Here is a 19,187-nt window from a genome sequence, read left to right on the forward strand (position 1 = left end):
TAACATAATTTGTATTTTAAGTTTACAACTTCCTGGAATCCTCCAGCAGCGCAAATCTTTGTAAAAGATGCTGTTTCTCTTTTAAAGCTTTTGCCTAAAGCATTCCTATATCGCTTTCTCCAAGATTCATGAATAAAAATATTCTTGTGTCTATATGTTAAGGCTGAACACAGAACAATGACAGCTTTCATCTTGGCAGTGATTGTCAACAACTACAACACAGGACAGGTGAGTACAAGTGAAGAAAAAGTGAGGCTTGACTCAGTAACCTTGAATTTAAAAAAAGTTTAGACAGCGTTGATTTAAGACCGGGCATTTCTGCCTCATTCCCCTTGGGAATATCTTGGCCTTAAGATTTATATACTGGCAAGAAATGGATTGCGATATCATGAAGGCCCTTTCTTGCAGGAAGCTTGCCTCCAAGGGAACTTGATTGCCATTTGCCTGGAGCAGCTGAATGATCCCCACCCTCTGCTGCGCCAGTGGGTGGCTATTTGCTTGGGCCGCATCTGGCAGAATTTTGACTCTGCGAGGTGGTGCGGCGTGAGGGACAGCGCTCATGAAAAACTCTACAGTCTTCTCTCCGATTCAATACCTGAGGTAATCTTCTAGGTTTCAAAACAAATCTCTTCCAGTGGAGGAGACCCTGTTCTAATTAACTGCCTTAATTAGCTTCACTGTGTTACAGAGCTGCTTCAGCTATTGCCTAAAAGGAGGAGCCACACACTGTTTTTTGCAGGATGTCCATTGAGATGTTAAAAAGAGCCAACATGCAACTTTTTAAAAGGCTTTTGGTTAAGCTTGACTGTAGGTGGTCCTTGCTTAGCGACTGCCTCATTTAATGACTGTCCACAGTGATGACAGTAATGAAAAAGTAATCTTACAACCAGTTCTCACATGTATGATCTTTGTAAGGTCTGTAAAGCAAAGGGAAGTGGAAGTAAGGTCATAAGCACAGACATGGTTTCGCTTAGGAATCGCTTGGCTTAGTGACTTGTTTGGAGGACTTCATGCAGTAGGATTGCAATCTGATTCAGTTTATTAACTGTATTGATTTTAATTGATAAATGTAATTATTCGTTGCTTGCTTAGAAGATAAAAACGTTCATTGTAAGGCATTCGTTTTAGTGAGGAAACCAAATATGCCTTTTAAGTACTTCGAACGCTTCAACTAGCAGCAGCAAATTAATAAATGTGCAAATAGATGTGGAGAGCTCTTTAATCAATTAACATTTCTTGTTACTTATTAGACTGCATTGAGTACATGTTTAAATTTTTTGAACGAGTTTCCAGTATGAATATCCCTTTGTCCAAGTACGTCGGATTGACACCTGCATTTTTCAGTAGAAAATCTGATTTGGCCTATTCTTTGCAAAGACTCTTGTGCTCTGTTATGATGTCTTCTCTTTCTCTTGTAGGTTCGCTGTGCAGCAGTCTTTGCCCTTGGCACTTTTGTAGGCAATTCTGCTGAGCGGACAGATCATTCCACTACAATAGATCACAACGTTGCCATGATGCTGGCCCAGCTCATTAATGATGGAAGCCCCATGGTCCGAAAGGTATTGCAAAGGGGTAGGAGGGACAGATGCTCGTGTCATGGCATTATTCATTTTAAATACAGATACTCCTCAGTTAACATCAGTAATTGAGACTGGAATTTCTGTTGCTAAATAAGTGATGCAATCGTAAAACATGACATCACAGGACCACATCGGTTAGGCGGTTTGTTAGAGTTTCCAGCACTCTCTATTCCCCTGTTAAGTGAGGATTATCAAACAAGTGCCAGGTGACTTGTAAGCAGACCAGTTAGTTGGTAAGTAACTGCTGCTATGTAGGAAAGGGTCTGTGGGTGGCTGACAAAGTACAAACATGGCAGGACCAAGGGTAGCTGCTGCCCTGTGGGGGAAGAGTACAGCAGTGGCCCCCAAGGCATGACCCAAGCACCATGGGGCAGGGGTGGCTGCTGCCAGGTGATGGACAATGTGAGCCACTTACTTGAGCAACTTGCAATTTTTCCTGCTGGCTTCCCCACTTCCCTGCTTGGGGGAGCCAGCAGGGAAGATCACAGCAGAGAGCTTGTGACCACGGAACACTGCAACTTTCTGAAGTGCAAGCCACTTGCCAAGCACCTAGGTCTCAATCATTTGACCATGGGGATGACAGGAACTTTGAGGATCAGTCACTGAATGAATGGTTGCTAAATGAGGAGTAACTGTGCATAACATTCTGAATATTTTTGTTTACTGAGAGGATCCCCCCCCCAATACCAGTCCTTATTATGAGTTCTAGGTTATTTGACTCTAAAATTGGCTCATAGGGGGATACCTATTCCATGGGAAATGAGAGGGCTCTACAAACTATACCAAAGTCAAAGAGAGATTGGCAATTCTTTGTTTCTACTTTTTATAGCAGTTAAGAGCTTAGAAAGGAGATTTTCCTGTTTTCCACTAGGGGAAAGTACTATGGGGTTTTAAAAGCTGCCTCCTCCAACTCCTCCTCCTTTTCAGTGTTAATCCCTGGTAACTGATTGCGCTTCATCTATGAGCAGGTGTCCTTTTCGCAACTTATCAGTTCTTTCAGATAAGATTCTTCTTCTAACACAAGGGAAATTGGAGCTGACATTTATTTTCCTTTATTCTGCTGACTCATGAGAAGTGGGTAAAAAGGAAGTTAATGCCTAGGGCCCTCTCCAGGGATTTCAGCTGCTTGATGGCTACCTTTGTCATCTTAAATTTTCTGCACTTCTTCAGGGTTTATTATTGGCTGTGGTTCATCAGCGATTTCTGAATGGCAAGTCAGGTGGTGCAGATTGCCTTGCCTCTTTCTTCCCTGAGAGTTTCCAAAAGTGTCATTTTTTTTGCACTTGGCTTTGTGTTTTCAGCCTGAAAACTGTTTTAAAAGAAGCGGAGTTAAGCTCAGCTCACAAGGTTAAGATAGAAAGCACTTGCTGCAAAAGACATGTTGGGTGGAGCTACAGGGCTATCACACCTCCAGTGGGCCTTCATTCTAAAACATGAGCTGCTGTTTCTTGCCTGGCCTGATAGCTTTTTGCACCCAGTTGGGTTGTTATCAATGTGGCATTTCAGTGTGAATAACTCTTTTTGAAATAGAAAAGGACCATTGTATAACAAAATAATGAAAAACTGGGTATTTAAAAAGGATAATTTTAGACCTGGCAAAATATTCATTGCTGGAAAGGGTGCTGCTGAATACCAAAGAGAAGTGGTAATTGTCAGCAGCAAGCTGTTGTGCTGCACACCACTACTTTTGTCTGGAGCTCCTCTGTTTAAACAACAACAGGGGGGAAGAGGAGGAGGAGGAGGAGGAGGAGGAGGAGATGATTTCTGTCTTATTCTATGCTTTCAGAACTAAGTTTTCAGAAATTTTCATTCCCCTTTTAGGAGATGGGCTCTGTCTCTTAAAAGCTTTTCTGTTGATCTCTGTTTGCGTAGCATAGTCTTGTATTACAGTTTGTGACATCAGATATGAAATAATATTTTCTGCTGGAAACAGAAATACCTGGCAAGGAAAAAGAAAGGATAGGGCAATGCAGGAATGAAAGAGGACAACTTCATTCAAGAAAGAGCTCTCCTTAACCTGGCAGTGGGGTGGGAGAAGGATAGAATAATGATTTAATAAACTGATCTTGGTCTGCTCTGATTTCCTTTTACAGAAAACGAGCATATTAATTGCTTGATAGCACTGAGGTATAAAGTGCCCAGAATGACCTGCTTGATATTAATATATTATAAGCAAAGTGTTTTTGATCTTTTCCAGCTGTCTTTTCTATATGTTTTTTCCCCTTCCATTCAATCACATCTTATTTTCAGACATGCAGATTTTCAGATATGCCTGGACAAGTCCCTGCTATTTTCTTGGCAAGGTTTTCAGGAAGTAATTTGCCATTGGCTCCTTCCTGGGACTGACAGAAAGTGATGACCCATGGTCATCCAACTGGTTTTATTACTAAGGCAGAACTAGAACTCACAGTCTCCCAATTGCTAGCCTAATGTCATAGTAGTAGATCTGTAAATAAAATGCAAGGATATGTTTCTGACCTTCCTTTACAGCTGCCATTTTCTTAATTCATTGTAGATAGACATTTCAAGAAAATAAATCTGAGATTTTTTAAGATTTTCAATTGCCAGTTTCCTAGTTTCATCATCTGGTAGTTCCAGAAAATAATTGCCTTTTTTAATAAGACAGGTTATCCTCAACCTAAACTAAAATGGCAGTGTGGTAAATTATATTTTAATGGATAAAATTATCTATGGATAGGAAAAGAAGACTATAATTTCATCTCTTCCTATTCACTTCCCAGGACAGCACATCAGTTTGACAATGCTGGTTTGAATCAAACAATAAGGAGGGTAGCCTAGCCAAGAATAAAAAGCTTTTTGTTGCAAATAATACATTTTGGAGTCAAATGTTCCTGCTTTCTTCAGATCCTTATGCCAAAGTGACGGAAAAATCAATGTTTCACCAAGCAACATATAAAAAAAATGCCCTCATTCTCACTTGAGGTGACAGATGGGTATTAATTTTGTCAGAATGCTGATTTCTAGGGACTTGATTTTCTTGCCTTTTTTTTTTTTTTTTTTTTGATGCTCACAAAAAGCTTTCAACTACACTAAAGCAAAAGAGAATATATTGGCTAAGCATTGCTGTCAGCTGTTTTCAAGGAAGGAAATGCATGTGCTCTTCAGAAGTAAACAGGAAAGCCCAATACATTTTTGTAACAGCTGAGAAATGTTGTTGAATCCAGAAATCTTAAGTCTGGTACAAAAATGTTAAATTCAGGCTGCTACATAAATTCTCTCTTTGCTTTCCTTCAAAACCTGTAACATGGCTGCTTAAATTAAATAACCTAAGAGTTTCCAATCAGAGTCTCAGTGATAGCTGAAATCTGGAACTGATTCGCCTAGAATGATATTTCCATCCTTGGTACTATTTTGGAATTACTAAGGCACCAGGCTAGAAAGTGGGAGATGGTAAGTTCAAATCCCGCCTTAGCCATGAAAGCCAACTGTTTAATTTTGGTCCAGTCATTCTCCCTCAGCCCCACCCACCTCCACAGGGTTGTTATTGTGAGGAAAATAGGAGGAGGAAGGCATGTTAGGTATGTTCACTGCTTTGCTTTATTTGAAAAACTAATAAAGGCGGGATACAAATAAACAAGTGAAATGTTTGCATGCAGATAATATAGTGTTCAAATTGATATTCCTAAAGTTTTTCTCAAAAAGATCCCTCAATTAACTGTTAGATAATATTTGTGCTTATTTATGCATCATTGCAGGACAGGGGGACCAGAGAAATGTGCATTATCAATGTTAATGTAATGTTTTTCATGTATGGATTCATACACTGTACTTAATCATGATAAGGTAAAGGTTTGGGTTGGGTTTAGCATATTATGGGAAGTCATCCATTGTGGTTGAACACAATGCTTATTGGCTTAGTCCATTGCTTGAAACCTTGTTTAACTAAACTTTGGCTTTATACAGTGTGAAAGCCTATTCCGTGTGTGTAGGGATCTTTCTAAAAACAATCCAAAGAGGACAAATATTATTTAGCAATAAGGGAGGATATTATTTTTCAAATTAAAAGTTTATCATAGGTGTTTCCCAAGGAATGAGGAAATTTCTAAAAGGCCTCTGAGACTTTTATACTGAAATCTGTCTGGAGTTTGGAATTTATTTGTAAAAGATTATATAACGTTAAGAGCCAGTTTGGTGTAATGGTTAAGTCATCAGGCTGGAAACCAGGAGTCCATGAGTTGCATTAGGCACAAATCCTGTTCCGTGATTTTGGACCAGTCATTGTCTTTCAGCCCTAGGAAGGAGGCGATGGTAAACCACTTCTGAAAAAACCTTGCCAAGAAAACTGCAGGGACTAGTCCAGGCAGTCTCAAAGATTTGGACATGCTTGAACAGAAGAAAAAAATTCAGTGTTCACAACCTTGAACAGAACCCATATTTTGTAGAAGAATATGCTTTCTGCTCTTCCTCCATTCCTTTTATATTTATAGATAGACAGGGTGATTGTGACATTGTACTCTAAGCAAGCTTAGGACAGATTTTCTCTGTTTAGCTAGATGGGATAGATAGTTTTCATTTTCTAAATTTAAAATCTTTGCCAGAAAGTAAAGAGACTGGAAGGGTCTTTGAAAATCATTTACAATAATTCTGTGCCTATTACTGGAAATTGTTACTCTTCACATCCCAAGCAGATGGCCATCCAGTTTTGCTTAAACAACTCCAGGGAAGGAGAGTCTACCACCTTCCAAACGGTTCCATTTTTGGACAGCTCTTGCCATTAGATCTGTCTTGATGTCCTGCCAAAATTTATTTCCTTATAGTTTAAATCTATCATTTCTGGTACTGTCTTCTGAAATAACTGTGAGCTATGCATCATGTCTTCCTGCAGTCTTCTCCAAGCTAAGCGTACGCAGTGTCTTCAACTGTTCTTTCTAATTCTTTTTTGTCCTTCCAGGCCATTCATCATTTTGATTACTATCTGTACATGCTGTCTGGCTTGTCAATGCAGTTCCGCAAACTAAAGATGGAGTAAAAGAATGATGTCATTTCTTCGAGTCTGACATTAGATTTAGTTTTAGTTAAAGCTTTAGCTAACTATGATAATGAAAGTATTACAGTAAATGTTCCTATAACTTCAATGTTACTGATAGAATATCAGCTATTAACCAGGCACTTGGTAACAGCTCTTTAATGATGGAACATTCTTGGGGTTAAGCTCTTGGGGTTCAGATATCTATTTTTTGTCTTTGTTTATCAACAGGAGTTAGTTGTGGCACTGAGTCACCATGTGGTTCAGTATGAAACCAATTTCTGCACAGTTGCCTTACAGTTTATGGAAGAAGAGAAGAACTATGCATTGCCCTCACCTGCTGCTCCAGGTACTCTATCATCTTCTTTGGAAGTATGAAGTTTTAGAAGTTGATTCTGTGAGCTATCTTTTTTAACAGGAAACTGGGGGGGGGGGGAAATCTTGTTTCCTTCTCCCATTTTCTTGAATTGTATTAGTTTATCTGAGGTCTAAAAGTGCAAAAATCCCAATTGTGTTGGAAAACAAGATAAAAAATAAAATTCAACTTGTTTGAAGTACTTGAAGTCCCCTAGCATTATGCTAATTCATATGTAATGCCAGCAGTTTGTTTATTTATTTTTATGTAAAGAATTTATACCCTGCTGATCAATTTAAGAAGCTCCTAGAATAGCTTACATAACAATATTTTTAAAACAAAAACTCAGTCCCTGGGTTTTTAGCTTTATAATCTTACAGCATCAAAGAAAAAGAAGATGCAGAACGAAAAGGAAAAGAAGAAAACAGACAATTTCTCTCATGATTCCTACAGAAGGCAACTGTGATAAGAAACAGCCAAAGAATACCCTATGCAGCAGAGCAGATAGTTCTATTGTTTGTCATTATAAGGCGCTTTGGCCTTGCTGAACATTGAAGAGGACAGCCAGATGTTTAGGTGCAAGTGGGGGGAAGCCCACTTTTGGACTAGCATTTTACGTGTTTCTTCTGTCCTTTCTCCTAATGCAGAGGTCTTCAAACTTGGCAACTTTAAGACTTGTGGACTTCAACTCCCAGAATTCTCCAGCAAACTCTGCTGGCTAGAGAATTCTGGATGTTGAAGTCCACAAGTCTTAAAGTTACTAGATTTGGGAACATCTGTCCTAATGCATTTGATTTGTGTGCAAAAAATTATTTGGGGATGGGGGACAGTTGGTTTATTTAGATTAAAGCTTCCTGCTTTTCATTCCCTGTGTACTCTTCTGTGGAATAATGCCTCCCCGAAAAATATTAAAGTAGTCTCTTCCCTCCGAAATTTCAGAAAGTCTAAAAATTTAGTTGTTCTATTAAGCCTTGAGGGCAGGATGTTGTGACTGTTCTTCTGCACAGTGATTAGATTGTTTGGTTTGAAGTCCTAATTTATTTATGTGCTTTATAAATTTTACTTCTGATTTACTATATTTTTCTTTAAATCCAAATTAGGAGGTTGTGAAATTATATGCTGCTAGGGTAAATTTGTTTGAAACGGTTTATATGTACCCTATAAATAAAATGTGTACTTTAATAGCTGCTTTGCCTTAAAAGTGGGGAGGCATTTTAAAAAGTGGAAACATAGACCAAGATTATTTGTATAGGAAGTAAATGGTTATAAATAAAATGCACAAGAAGCTGTCTTTGGTGTGCATTATAAAAGCCTTTTTATAGCCGACTGCCTTTTGGAGAAAAATGGGATAAAAAAAATTAAAATTGCAAGCAGTCATAATATAATGGAATTCTTTGGGTAAATATTTAGGCAGGAAAAAGATCGTTAAGCTTTTTTTTTTCTTTTTTTTGGTGTTTCATTGTAATATCCAGACTCGCACCTCAATAATGATACCTTGCTGAACTCAAACGAGGTCAGCTTTGTTTGGGGCTGTCAAGTAAGTCTCATAACTAGCAGTTCTTGCAGGGTAGCAGTCTGTACATTGTCCTCTACTTTAAATAAGGAAATTGAAATAGTATCTCAGTTTTAAAATGTTGCTTCTGAGAAATCCCATTGATTGTCCCATTGATATTAAACTAGAACATTTGTTAAAAGGAAGGAAGAAAAGCAGTCTAGCTTTTTAATTTGTTGCTTGTGGAGTCCTTCATGCTCTCTGAGCTTAGTTGCTTTCTTGTAGACATTTTATTACTCTACTGTGCCACTGTTACTCTTCAGTGCCAGAAGGGAGTAAGATTTGCTGTCTGTTTTTAGATAGATAGATAGATAAGATAGATAGATAGATAGATAGATAGATAGATAGATAGATAGATGACAGATAGATAGATAGATAGGTAGGTAGGTAGGTAGGTAGGTAGGTAGGTAGGTAGGTAGGTAGATAGATAGATAGATAGATAGATAGATAGATAGATAGATAGATAGATAGATAGATAGATAGATAGATAGATAGATAGATAGATAATACATAGAGGCTTGCCCTGTCAGTGTTGATGGGTGTCTTGTTTTCTTCTTCTTCTTTTAGTTCCTTGATTAAGCCATTGTTTACTGTTTATTTGTTTGTTTCTCTAAGCTGATTTGTTACCTATTTGTACATTGTCTAGAACAGGGGTGTCAAAGTTGATTTCATTGAGGGCAGCATCAGGGTTGTGTTTGACCTTGGGGGGCAGGATAGGCATGGTCATGGTGAGCATGACCAGCTCAACGTCACTTGTGTCTGGGGCACCTGTGGTGGCCAAGTCCTAAGGAAAGACTTCCCTCAGACACCCCCCCCCTCACTCTCATAATCTCCTTCCTTCCTTCCCTTCTTTTTCCTTCCATCTTCATTCTCCTTTCTTCTTCCCCTCTTTCCTTATTTTTCCTTCCTTACTCTCTTCCCATCTGTCCTTCTTTTTCTTGGTCTTTCCTCTTTCCTTTTCTCCTTTCCTGTCCATTCTTTTATGCTCTAATGCAAAAGGGAAAACATTTCTCCTTTTGTTTTGCTTTTAGCTTGTTTTGCTAGCCCTCTGCCAGCGAAAACAGAGCTCAGGGGATTGCGCAACCCCCTCTTGAGCTCCATTTTCACAGCAGACGGCTGCAGGAGGCTGTCACGACCAAAACCAGGGCAGGGGGCGCATGTGGCCCTACCGAGCACCATTTTCACTGGCAGAGGCACCACCGGCTAGTCTTTTGCTTTTTTCCAGTGAGGCCTTGTGGGCCGGATCTAAGCGTCCCATGGGCCTTGAGTTTGACACCCCTGCCGTAGAAGATAGATTTTTTAATGTATTTATATATTAAATTTATATGCCACCTATCTCTGGGTTCAAGGCAACTCTGGACTGTAAAATCTAAAGCGAAGCCAACTGCCACCCAGAGTCATTTCGATACTAGATAGGTGTCAAATAAATTGAATAAATAAATAATAAACCTTTGCCTAAGGGGCAGCAGTGACTACTATCATTAACTTACTTGAAACTGATACTTGTTTGCTATTTTGCGGGAATAAATATTCCTATTGCCTCCATAGAGGTTGGAAGTCTGACTCCAGTCCGAGATAATCCATGTACTCCAAAACTCCGTTCTGTCAGCTCCTATGGAAATATCCGAGCAGTCACTACAGCAAGGAACTTGAATAAGTCTTTGCAGAATCTCAGTTTGAATGAAGAATGTAAGATAATGTTTCATTTTTTAAAACATATATATTTATATAACCTTATACCATGTGTGCATTTGGGTCTACAGCAGAAATGGTATAGTTAAAAGTGAACAGTGTCTCTAATTACTATTTGTAAACAGTGTGACATGGGATCGGAACCTGAAAATCATGACCAAAGGTAAATTCCTTGGCAAAAGTGCTATATTTGTTCTGTCGCCTATAGTCCCTGTGCTTCTCCCAAAATGAGTGCTGAAAGAGAAGGGGGAGGGGGGAAATCTTCCTATAACAAAGTTGCATACATATGTAATACAGTGGTGAGTTTCCAATTTTTTTACTATCGGTTCTCTCATGCGCAGAAGCATTGAGTAGGAAGCATTGAGCATCCCGCTGCCGCTACTACAGGTTTGATTGCAGAGTCCCAAGGTCATGTGATCATTTTTGTGACCTTCTGACAAGCAAAAGTCAATGGGAAGCCAGATTCATTTAACAACCTGTGTTGCTAACTTAACAGCTGCAGTGATTCATTGAACAACTTCTGCAAGAAAGGTCATAAAATGGGGCAAAACTCACTTAACAACGATTTTGCTTATCAATGGATATTTTGGGCTCAAGTGGGGTCATAATTCGAGGACCACCTTGTATATTCCCTTATCTAGAAGCAAGTCCTGATGCTACCATATCCCAAAGGTTCTTCAACTCAGAGGCAGTTTTTCAGGGAAAACAGGTAGCTGCAACACTGAAAAAAAGAAGGAAAAAAAATCCCTCTTTTTATTAGTTTCTTTTCACATGTAGCTTTAAGGATATAACCATAATAGCCAGTTCATTGATGGAGGAACATGAAACAAGCAAACCTCCCCCACTTATTATTCCCTAAATTCCATTATTTTAATCTTTTCTGCTTCTCTTTTCCCGCTTTTTTAAAGAAAACATATATCTGGCAGGCCTCCCAAATCATTCATGCATCCCCAAAATATTGCCACATTACAAAATTAAATATGTTTGCTAATTTCTACTGTCGGATATATTTTAATATTTAAATTAACATTGGTACGATCTTCTGTTTCTCCATTACTAAGCATTCTGTTAGTTACCGTAATTAGTTAGTTAGAATAACTTTATTGTCACTTTAAATGTCCACTGATCAGCATACATTAAAATGAAATTTCATTGCATATGGCTCTCAAAGGGTCACCACCTCCAATATACACTACATAAACATGACAAAATAAATAAATACAAAATTATGCATATACCCACATATATTATATGACAAGGAGAAACAAGAAGATAACATGATACTCCTTCTGAAATAGTATCTTTTGACTTTTCAAGACAGAGCTGGTATGTTAACTTGTAAAATAAAACTTAGTTAGAGAAGGCTAAGCCTCAGACAGATGGAGCTTGGTGACAAAATGATGGAACTAATGCCACACTGCAGTCACTAGGATTTCTGCATGTGGCTAATAGATACTACTGCAAAACCTATTATATCCCTTCTTCAAATTTCCATATGCAACTCATACTTTATTGAGCGTAGTCCTTGCATAAGTGTTTTGTTCAGTGTCTGCATCCTTATTGTTATTCAACAGCTGGAAACTCTGTTGCATTTTCCCCTGGGAATCTGAGCACCAGCAGCAGTGCCAGCAGCACCTTGGGCAGCCCTGAAAATGAAGAATATATCTTGTCTTTTGAGACGATTGACAAGATGAGGAGAGTCAGTTCCTACTCATCACTAACTTCTCTGATAGGTAAGCCGAAATGTTTTCAAGCCAGTTTATTTATAACACAGAGGATGGGATGAGAAGGTCAACAATTGCTCCAAACGAACATCATTGTGGTAGAATGAGTAGAATATGATGATTAAAAGGGGGGAGGGAGAACAGAGAGATTCACAATGCAACAATGTTCATGTGGGTATGTGTCAATTTTCTATCCAGGATATTTTTTTTTGCTACAAATTTAAGCAAAAGAAGCAAATATTGATTGGAATTCATAATGGAGCTTTAAACAGGCAGCTCGTGGTATATGGCCTATGGTCTCCTCTTAACTCACTATTCTGTTAAAATGACATTCTTCTAATCAGCAATGTTCCTTTCTTATTTGTTTGTTGATTATTTAGTTTGTATCTCATTTTTTTCCTAGCTAGGTAGAAAACTCGGGAGCAATCTTGCCAAGCAATAAACTAGCGTAGCTTACTATTACTGCAATGGTCATTTAAGCACTTTGGGCAGGATAGGCAGTCACCATCTTGGAGTTAAGCTTTTTTACCTGTATCATGATGCCAACTGCTGAACAATGTTGTTGACATCTTAGATTAAAGGTTCCATGGATGTAGACTGTGAGTATATGCCACTCCCTTTGCACAAATTCCTTTATAAAATCACCTTCCACCATCATTAGAAAATAAGCAAGAGGCAAAACTATGATAAGGAGTCAAATCCTGACATTTCTAGGTAGAAGGATCAAGGAACATACTGGGACAAATGGACAAATAGTCTGACCTAGATTATTTGGCATTTCTTTCCAGAAGAAGCATTGGCACTCAGTGTTTAATGTGAATATTATCAACTCACAAGGGAGTTAGAAGTTGTTTTTAAAACGGCTATCTATTATTTTTCCATTCCTCCTCTCTGATCACCAACTCTGCAGCTCCTTTTGCATATAATATGTTTTGTGGTGGGTGGGATTCTTGAGATTATTCTTGGGATTATGATAAAACTATTTTACTAGTCACATTGGGAATATAATGCAGAAAACTGCAATATAGCCAATCAAATTCAAAAACATTAAAAAGAGAAATTACAAAAGAACAAGAAACTGACAAATACTTTTTACTGTTTTGGGAAAAAGAAGGAAAAGAACAAATTATCTGCAGAGGATGAAAATTGTGCACCTTATATAATCTTTTACAATACTCTGGCACCTCAATTGCTCCTTTTGAAAAACTTGATATTTCCCCACTGTTTTCTTCAGATGTTTAAAAGAGTTTAATTTGTTGCCAGAATTTTAAAAAAGTTAAAAGTCAAAGAAAGAAACTGAAAATAAGCACACACACACAAAAGTGACCCAAAGCAGTATTCCAATGCCCCCCTTATTCGTATTCTGCCAGGAACAGCTCATATCCAGCTGTAAACAACATAGCTTCTGGAAGTGGTTTAAAATTCATAACTTGCACAAAATTCCATTACTTTCAGCACTTACCTTTTAAATGATGGGGGATTCTTCCCCCTCATGATTTCTTTCTTCCACCTTCCCACTTTGTAGAAGAGTTTTCCTTCCTTTCAGCTGCCGTGTAAAGAAAATCATTTTAAAATGTTGAACAATCTATATGCTTGACTTTAGAGATGGCAGACTTACATTAATTTTTTAAAAAGCTGCAGGGTAGCGTTACTCCTATTAAAAAAAATAATATTTAGCAATATAGTTGTGATTTAGAAGATTTCCTGTAGTTGACTGAGAAAGTGGCTCTTTTGCATAGACATGCTCTCAGGTTCCATTTTTGACCTGGGTAGCAAGAGTGAGAATGTCTGTAAGGAATCACTGCTGGTCAGGTTAGATCATGGTTGTCCAACTTTTTGGTTTGGTTTTTACATTGAGTAAAGAGGAATTATCCTGGGCCACATGTGAATACTGTATATATAATATAGTTAATGTGTATAAATCATATAATGATAGGTTTTGCTAGATGCAAGAAGTCACGACCCAGGATGAGTTCAAAAGTACTACAAGTTTATTTCCTACTGTCTTTACACAAGAATCTGAACTACTAATGGTTAAGGAGAATTGGTGTCAACAGTGGGCTAGAACTGCATCTCTTCTGGGGCCCTAGATATTCCAGATTGATGATGTATTTGACACACCCTCGGGCTCAGTTTGGTTGTCTCAGACAACTTTACGATCTTCTGGAGCCACATTACTAGCTATGCATGTGGACTATGGGCTATAGGTTGGACATGCCTGGGTTAGTGCTGCGATATATGACTGATATAGCCCAGAGATAGATTCATCTGACAGTATATAAGACTGCTTCATATGAACAGAACCTGCACCTGATGCTTTAGCATATGAAAACTTCTCCCAATTACAGTATATCACATTAATTTGTCATCTTTAAAATTATGGAATTAGTATCATTATGTATGGCGCTTAGAGATTAACACCAGGCTTTATTGCAGACCTCCTCTTGAAATTACCAGAAATTGTACTTTCTGATGAGACAGAAGGGAGAAGAATATGAAATATATTACCTTTAATTACACTGAAACCAAATCAGATTTAGTTTTATGCTAGCTCCACCAGTTCTTTATGCATCCCCCCAGCATACCACTTGGAGGTCAAGTGAAGGTTCAGCTTAAAAAGGGTCACATATCTGTGGCTTGGAGAATAAAAGAATATAGATCCCAAGGAGTTTCAAATTCAAATTCATTTAACACACTGTAGGAGAGGAAAAAGGGCTGTAGGAGCAAAGTAATTAAAGAAATGATATTCATTATTTTAGTTATGTGTGCTTTAAGCTTGAAAATTGGAGCACGTCTATCATGGGATCAATAGGATGGATATCATTAGAGAAGAAAAGTAATGGAACACAGGAAAATGTTTTGAATTCAGGTCGTTGCAGTTTTGAAAAAGATATGATGATCAAGGGGAGACAGAATATATTTTGATGAGGGCAGTAATATATAAGACAGTTCATTGGAGAGTTTGCCCTAAGACAGAGAGGTCAAAAGAAAAGACCAAGGAGCTGATTGGAGGGGAATCATGAGTGCAATCACAACCAAGTGGAACTAAGATACAGAAGAAAGCAAGACAGGATTAAGGTCTGCAACAATGGTTAAGAGCTGTACAATATTTGGGGATGTACTGTAAAGAGTAGTAGATTCCAATGAATTAATTTCAGAGATAGAAATGCAGTGGGCAAGTCAGTAATGGTTTCCTCTTATCTTTGCTACCGGTTCAGAACAGGGACCACGCACGTGCTTGCTTTGCTCACGCGTGGAGCTTCTGTACATGCGCAGGGTGTCCGTAATGACATCTGGATAGGTGGGCGGAGCCTCCCACCGCCGCTGCTACTGGTTCGCCCGAAACAGGGCGAAGCATCAGAATACCACTTCTGGGGCAAGTGAATAGGCAAAAGGTGATCAGATCGCACTTGTACGAATGCCACAACTATTAGAATATATTTTAAAGGAGAGAGCAATAACAGTGTCTTGAGGGAAGCAGAATCAGAAGTTGAAAATATTAAGAATGGAAAAATCACAGGCAGTGATGAGTTCCCTGGCTTAGGAAATGGCAGTTCCCAAGAAAGAAAACAAGGAAAGCCAAAAGTATATAATTAGGTTATATGTGCAGCAGAGAGTTTGAGAGGAAAACTGGAAAGAGAAAAAAGAAATATAAAAGCCTCTGTCAACTTGTGTTTAATTATTGTGAGCTTCATGATTATTTTGCATATGTCCATATAGTTTTCTTGGCAAACAATATGGAAATGGTTTTGGCACTGTCTTCTTCCAAGATTTTTTTTAAAAATTCCCAGTCACTCCTTCAGCTCCATTATTTCCTGATGGTTTTCCATCTAAATAATAATGTCCAGTCCTTCCTTCTTAACCTTCACAACACAGAGAGCTTTTTGAGAGCTGACATCAAAAATGCAGTTTACCTTAGAAGAATTACTTGGTTGAAAAACAACATCCTGCACTTTGGGCACCACTAGACTCAGTTGAGCCTAGGATGAAATGGCTGAAGTGGCATTCCCTTTAAACCTTGATCCTAGTGTGATTGGGGGGCGGGGGAGGAGTAAGGATTAGTAAGAAATGACTCTTAATAAATTGTACTTCCTCAGTAGCAACATTTCTAGGTAGGAGACATAATCAGAGAAAATAATTTTTCAATACTGAAACTCTCATTGTCATTCTGAATATTAAGAGATGAAAAATATACAGCTCTCCAAATGTTGCTGTTCCCGATTTTCACCAATCCGTGGTTGTCTTGAACCACTATGTTTGGGTCACTATTAAATTGCTTTATTTAAAAATATAAATGCTACTTCTCATGTTCATGCATCTCCAGACATCATATTTAACTGTGGTTCAGCTTGAAAATGAAACCACCTAGACACATGAAGATCAGAGGTGATATTCAGCAGGTTCTGACCAGTTCTGGAGAACCAGTAGCAGAAATTTTGAGTAGTTTAGAGAACCAGTAAATACCACCTCTGACTGGCCCCACCCCCATCTATTCTCTGCCTCCCGAGTCCCAGCTGATCAGGAGGAAATGGGGATTTTGCAGTAACCTTTCCCTGGAGTGGGGAGGGAATGGAGATTTTACAATATCCTTCCCCTGCCATGCCCACCAAGCCACCCCCACCAAGCTACCCCCACAGAATTGGTAGTAAAAAAAAATGAATAGGTATAAAAACAAACGAATAAACTTCAGGAATTTATCTGAAAAGGTACTTCCCAGTGATGTTTACAGAAGAGTGTCCCTGTTTGGTGACCTAAGTTCTGTTATTATCATTAAAATAACTTGTCCTTCCTCAACAAGCCCAGGGCTGCTCGTCACATGCATTCTTATTTTCTCCACCTTTGTAATGCTGATTTGCCAGAGAGAGTCCTTGGGCGCTGGGGGCTGAGGGGGGATTTTAATTCCCATTTCTCTGGCTGAAGTCCAGCAGTTTTGTTGCCACCCCTGAAGCCACTTGATTTGTGGTCCTTGAAACACTCTGTACAGTTTGGTCATGATTCATTGTTTTCAGTAAATAGGCATAAAAACTGCAGTGCAATTTACATTTAAACAGCAAAGAACAATCCCAGCCCCATTCAAGAATACCAAAGGAAGAAAAAAAATATAGCCTTATTCTCAGGTATGATTTCAGTACAGCCAGTTTTTATCCTTGCCTTGTCTACTGTAACCCTCTACCATTATCTAAAAAATTAAGTGATCCCCCCCCCACTTCCTCCTGAATCACCTCACAAGCTCTTTCCCCACTAAGAAAGTAAACTCTCAAATAAAATTTTAGGGGCCATTTTCCAATAAAAGGAATCTTTTTCAGTTGGTTAACTAAATAAAACAATTGACAAAAAAATAAAAACTGCATATTAAAAAGAGATTATAATAAAAGAATTCCCTTGCCTTCTTTCAACCGTCCTCTGAGGTTTAAATAATAAAATGGCATTCTGCGGTTTTTGTACAACCGTTGCTTTTTTTTACATTTTTTTTTTTAAAGGAAATCTGATTGATAAATCGGGGCACTATTTTTGTCAGTCAGACTGTTTTAATCATTTAATCTCTGTAACATTGCAGTCCTTTTTTAATTACCTGTCATATTACTAAATATACATGATATAAGAGAACATACTCATTAATGCAACAGCATAGGATTGAAGATGTATTTTTAGATAGCTGAAGGATTTATAGAAAGTTTATTTTACATTGCTCATTCAGGTGCATAAATTTTTCAGTCATTGATTGCCATAAAGACTAGCAACTAGAATATATCCTATTTCCCCCTTTCCCTCCTGCTGCCTTCCATGTATATACCTATTTAGGAGGAGCATCAGCTGGAAGCAGAGAAAATTCTCACTGTTCCTGATCGCAAGATGGCTCTGGATCCTCCATTGTGCTGTTAGAAATGCTGCTGAGTCTTTTTAACTGTTGCTTCCTCCTGGCTTGGTATATTCAAACAGGAAATTAAAACTGAATAAACCTCCTCTTTGTTGCCAAGGTCAGAGAAAGAACTTAAAGATCAACCGCCTATCATCTGCTGCTAGTTAATCTGTTTTCTCTGTTGCTAGTTAATCTGCTCCCTGATTAATTTTGAAAGGAGGAAGAGTAGCAGAAAATGTTGGGAATGGCTAATGGGGGAGGAAGTGGTACATTCTTTGCTTTGAGCTCCTAGAGAAAGGTAGGGTGTACATCACATGGGTAAATAAAGAAGAAAAGCTTTACCCAGCGAGTTTAATTCAGACTGTAATTGGTATGGCTTTTCTGAACAAGAGGAGCTCATTTCTGAACCCTCCAATTTACAAATTTGGCACAAGCAGCATTCAGTCTCTCAGTAAGCCAGGCATCTGAGAGAAATGGCACCACAACTACTTTGACTTGTATATGTGCACCATTCAGCCAGGCCCCTTTTGACTGAAGGGGTTGAAAAATGCAAGCCACTTGAAGTGTCTTGATTGCAACTGTCAAATTGAATAAAGGGCCATGCATAGCTCAATTAAAATTAAACAAAAATTAAAAGCTCGCAACAAAGAAGAGCTATTTACTTCTCGTGTTCTTGTTAAAAGGAATCGTTTTGGAACTCTCTGTACTGTAAGGCCCATTTGACCAATTTTGAATTGGTCCAGCTAATTACAGAGCCATCATTTTCATAGAAATTTTATTAAACATTACAATTAAAAAAAGAAAGAGCTAATACAAACTTCAAAAAGAATAAAAGAAAAACATGCAGAAAAACTGATATTACTTAAATGGATGGGTAACCAAATTTTTATCTCCATTCTGTTTTGGACCTATTAATAGAGTATCCTGCTATTTTACTAAAGGCACCTTATTTTTTGCATAAATACTTGGATAACACAAAGTTTAAAAATAAACAAAAGAATGTCATTTGCAAGTTAAACAAATTTACGTTCAACTGAGTTTGTTACTCTGGTATCTCTGTATTACTCTGGTATCTCTGGATGGAAGAGATACCCTTGCCTTGTTCTTCTAAACAGTGGAAAGGCAGAAGAAAATATGCCATTAATTTTCACTTTAGATGTAGGTGACCCAGTGGTGGGCTGCAGCCGATTCGCACCGGGTCATACAAACCGGATGTTAAGATTCTGCTTAGTTCGGCGAACCACCAAATCACACCATCCCTTAGCTTTGTATTTTTTTGATGTATGAAGGATCAAATACTCAGCTATTATAATTCTTCATTCCTTATTTATAGAAATCATATCAAGATTTAGAATGAAATCTACTGGGAGCCTTCTCGTATAAGGCAGGCTCTGAGTCCCTCTAATCAAAAAGTGTTTATCAATAAAAGAAAATATT

The 19,187-nt window shown here is 38.2% G+C and overlaps 1 protein-coding gene and 1 long non-coding RNA gene across 3 annotated transcripts in view; one reads left to right on the forward strand and one right to left on the reverse strand.

The window, feature by feature from the left end:
* RPTOR (regulatory associated protein of MTOR complex 1) overlaps positions 1-19,187 on the forward strand; it is a 427,126-nt gene that overhangs the window by 316,558 nt on the left and 91,381 nt on the right. For both annotated transcript variants that reach the window (XM_087710142.1, XM_087710143.1), the window contains exons 15-20: positions 163-228; positions 409-600; positions 1,419-1,559; positions 6,799-6,916; positions 10,023-10,163; positions 11,741-11,899. In XM_087710142.1, coding sequence (XP_087566268.1) covers positions 163-228; positions 409-600; positions 1,419-1,559; positions 6,799-6,916; positions 10,023-10,163; positions 11,741-11,899 — 817 coding nt within the window. The remainder of the gene's footprint in view (positions 1-162; positions 229-408; positions 601-1,418; positions 1,560-6,798; positions 6,917-10,022; positions 10,164-11,740; positions 11,900-19,187) is intronic.
* On the reverse strand, positions 10,175-18,337 carry LOC148048182 (uncharacterized). Its single transcript, XR_015696015.1, has 3 exons — positions 17,685-18,337; positions 13,353-13,436; positions 10,175-10,887 (listed from the first exon to the last, which is right to left on the reverse strand). It is a non-coding gene; the product is annotated as an uncharacterized LOC148048182 (long non-coding RNA).

This window comes from Thamnophis sirtalis, unplaced genomic scaffold, assembly GCF_051295495.1.
Source record: "Thamnophis sirtalis isolate CommonGarterSnake01/CBP01778 unplaced genomic scaffold, rThaSir2_p1.2 scaffold_3, whole genome shotgun sequence".
Taxonomy (NCBI): Eukaryota; Metazoa; Chordata; class Lepidosauria; order Squamata; family Natricidae; genus Thamnophis; species Thamnophis sirtalis.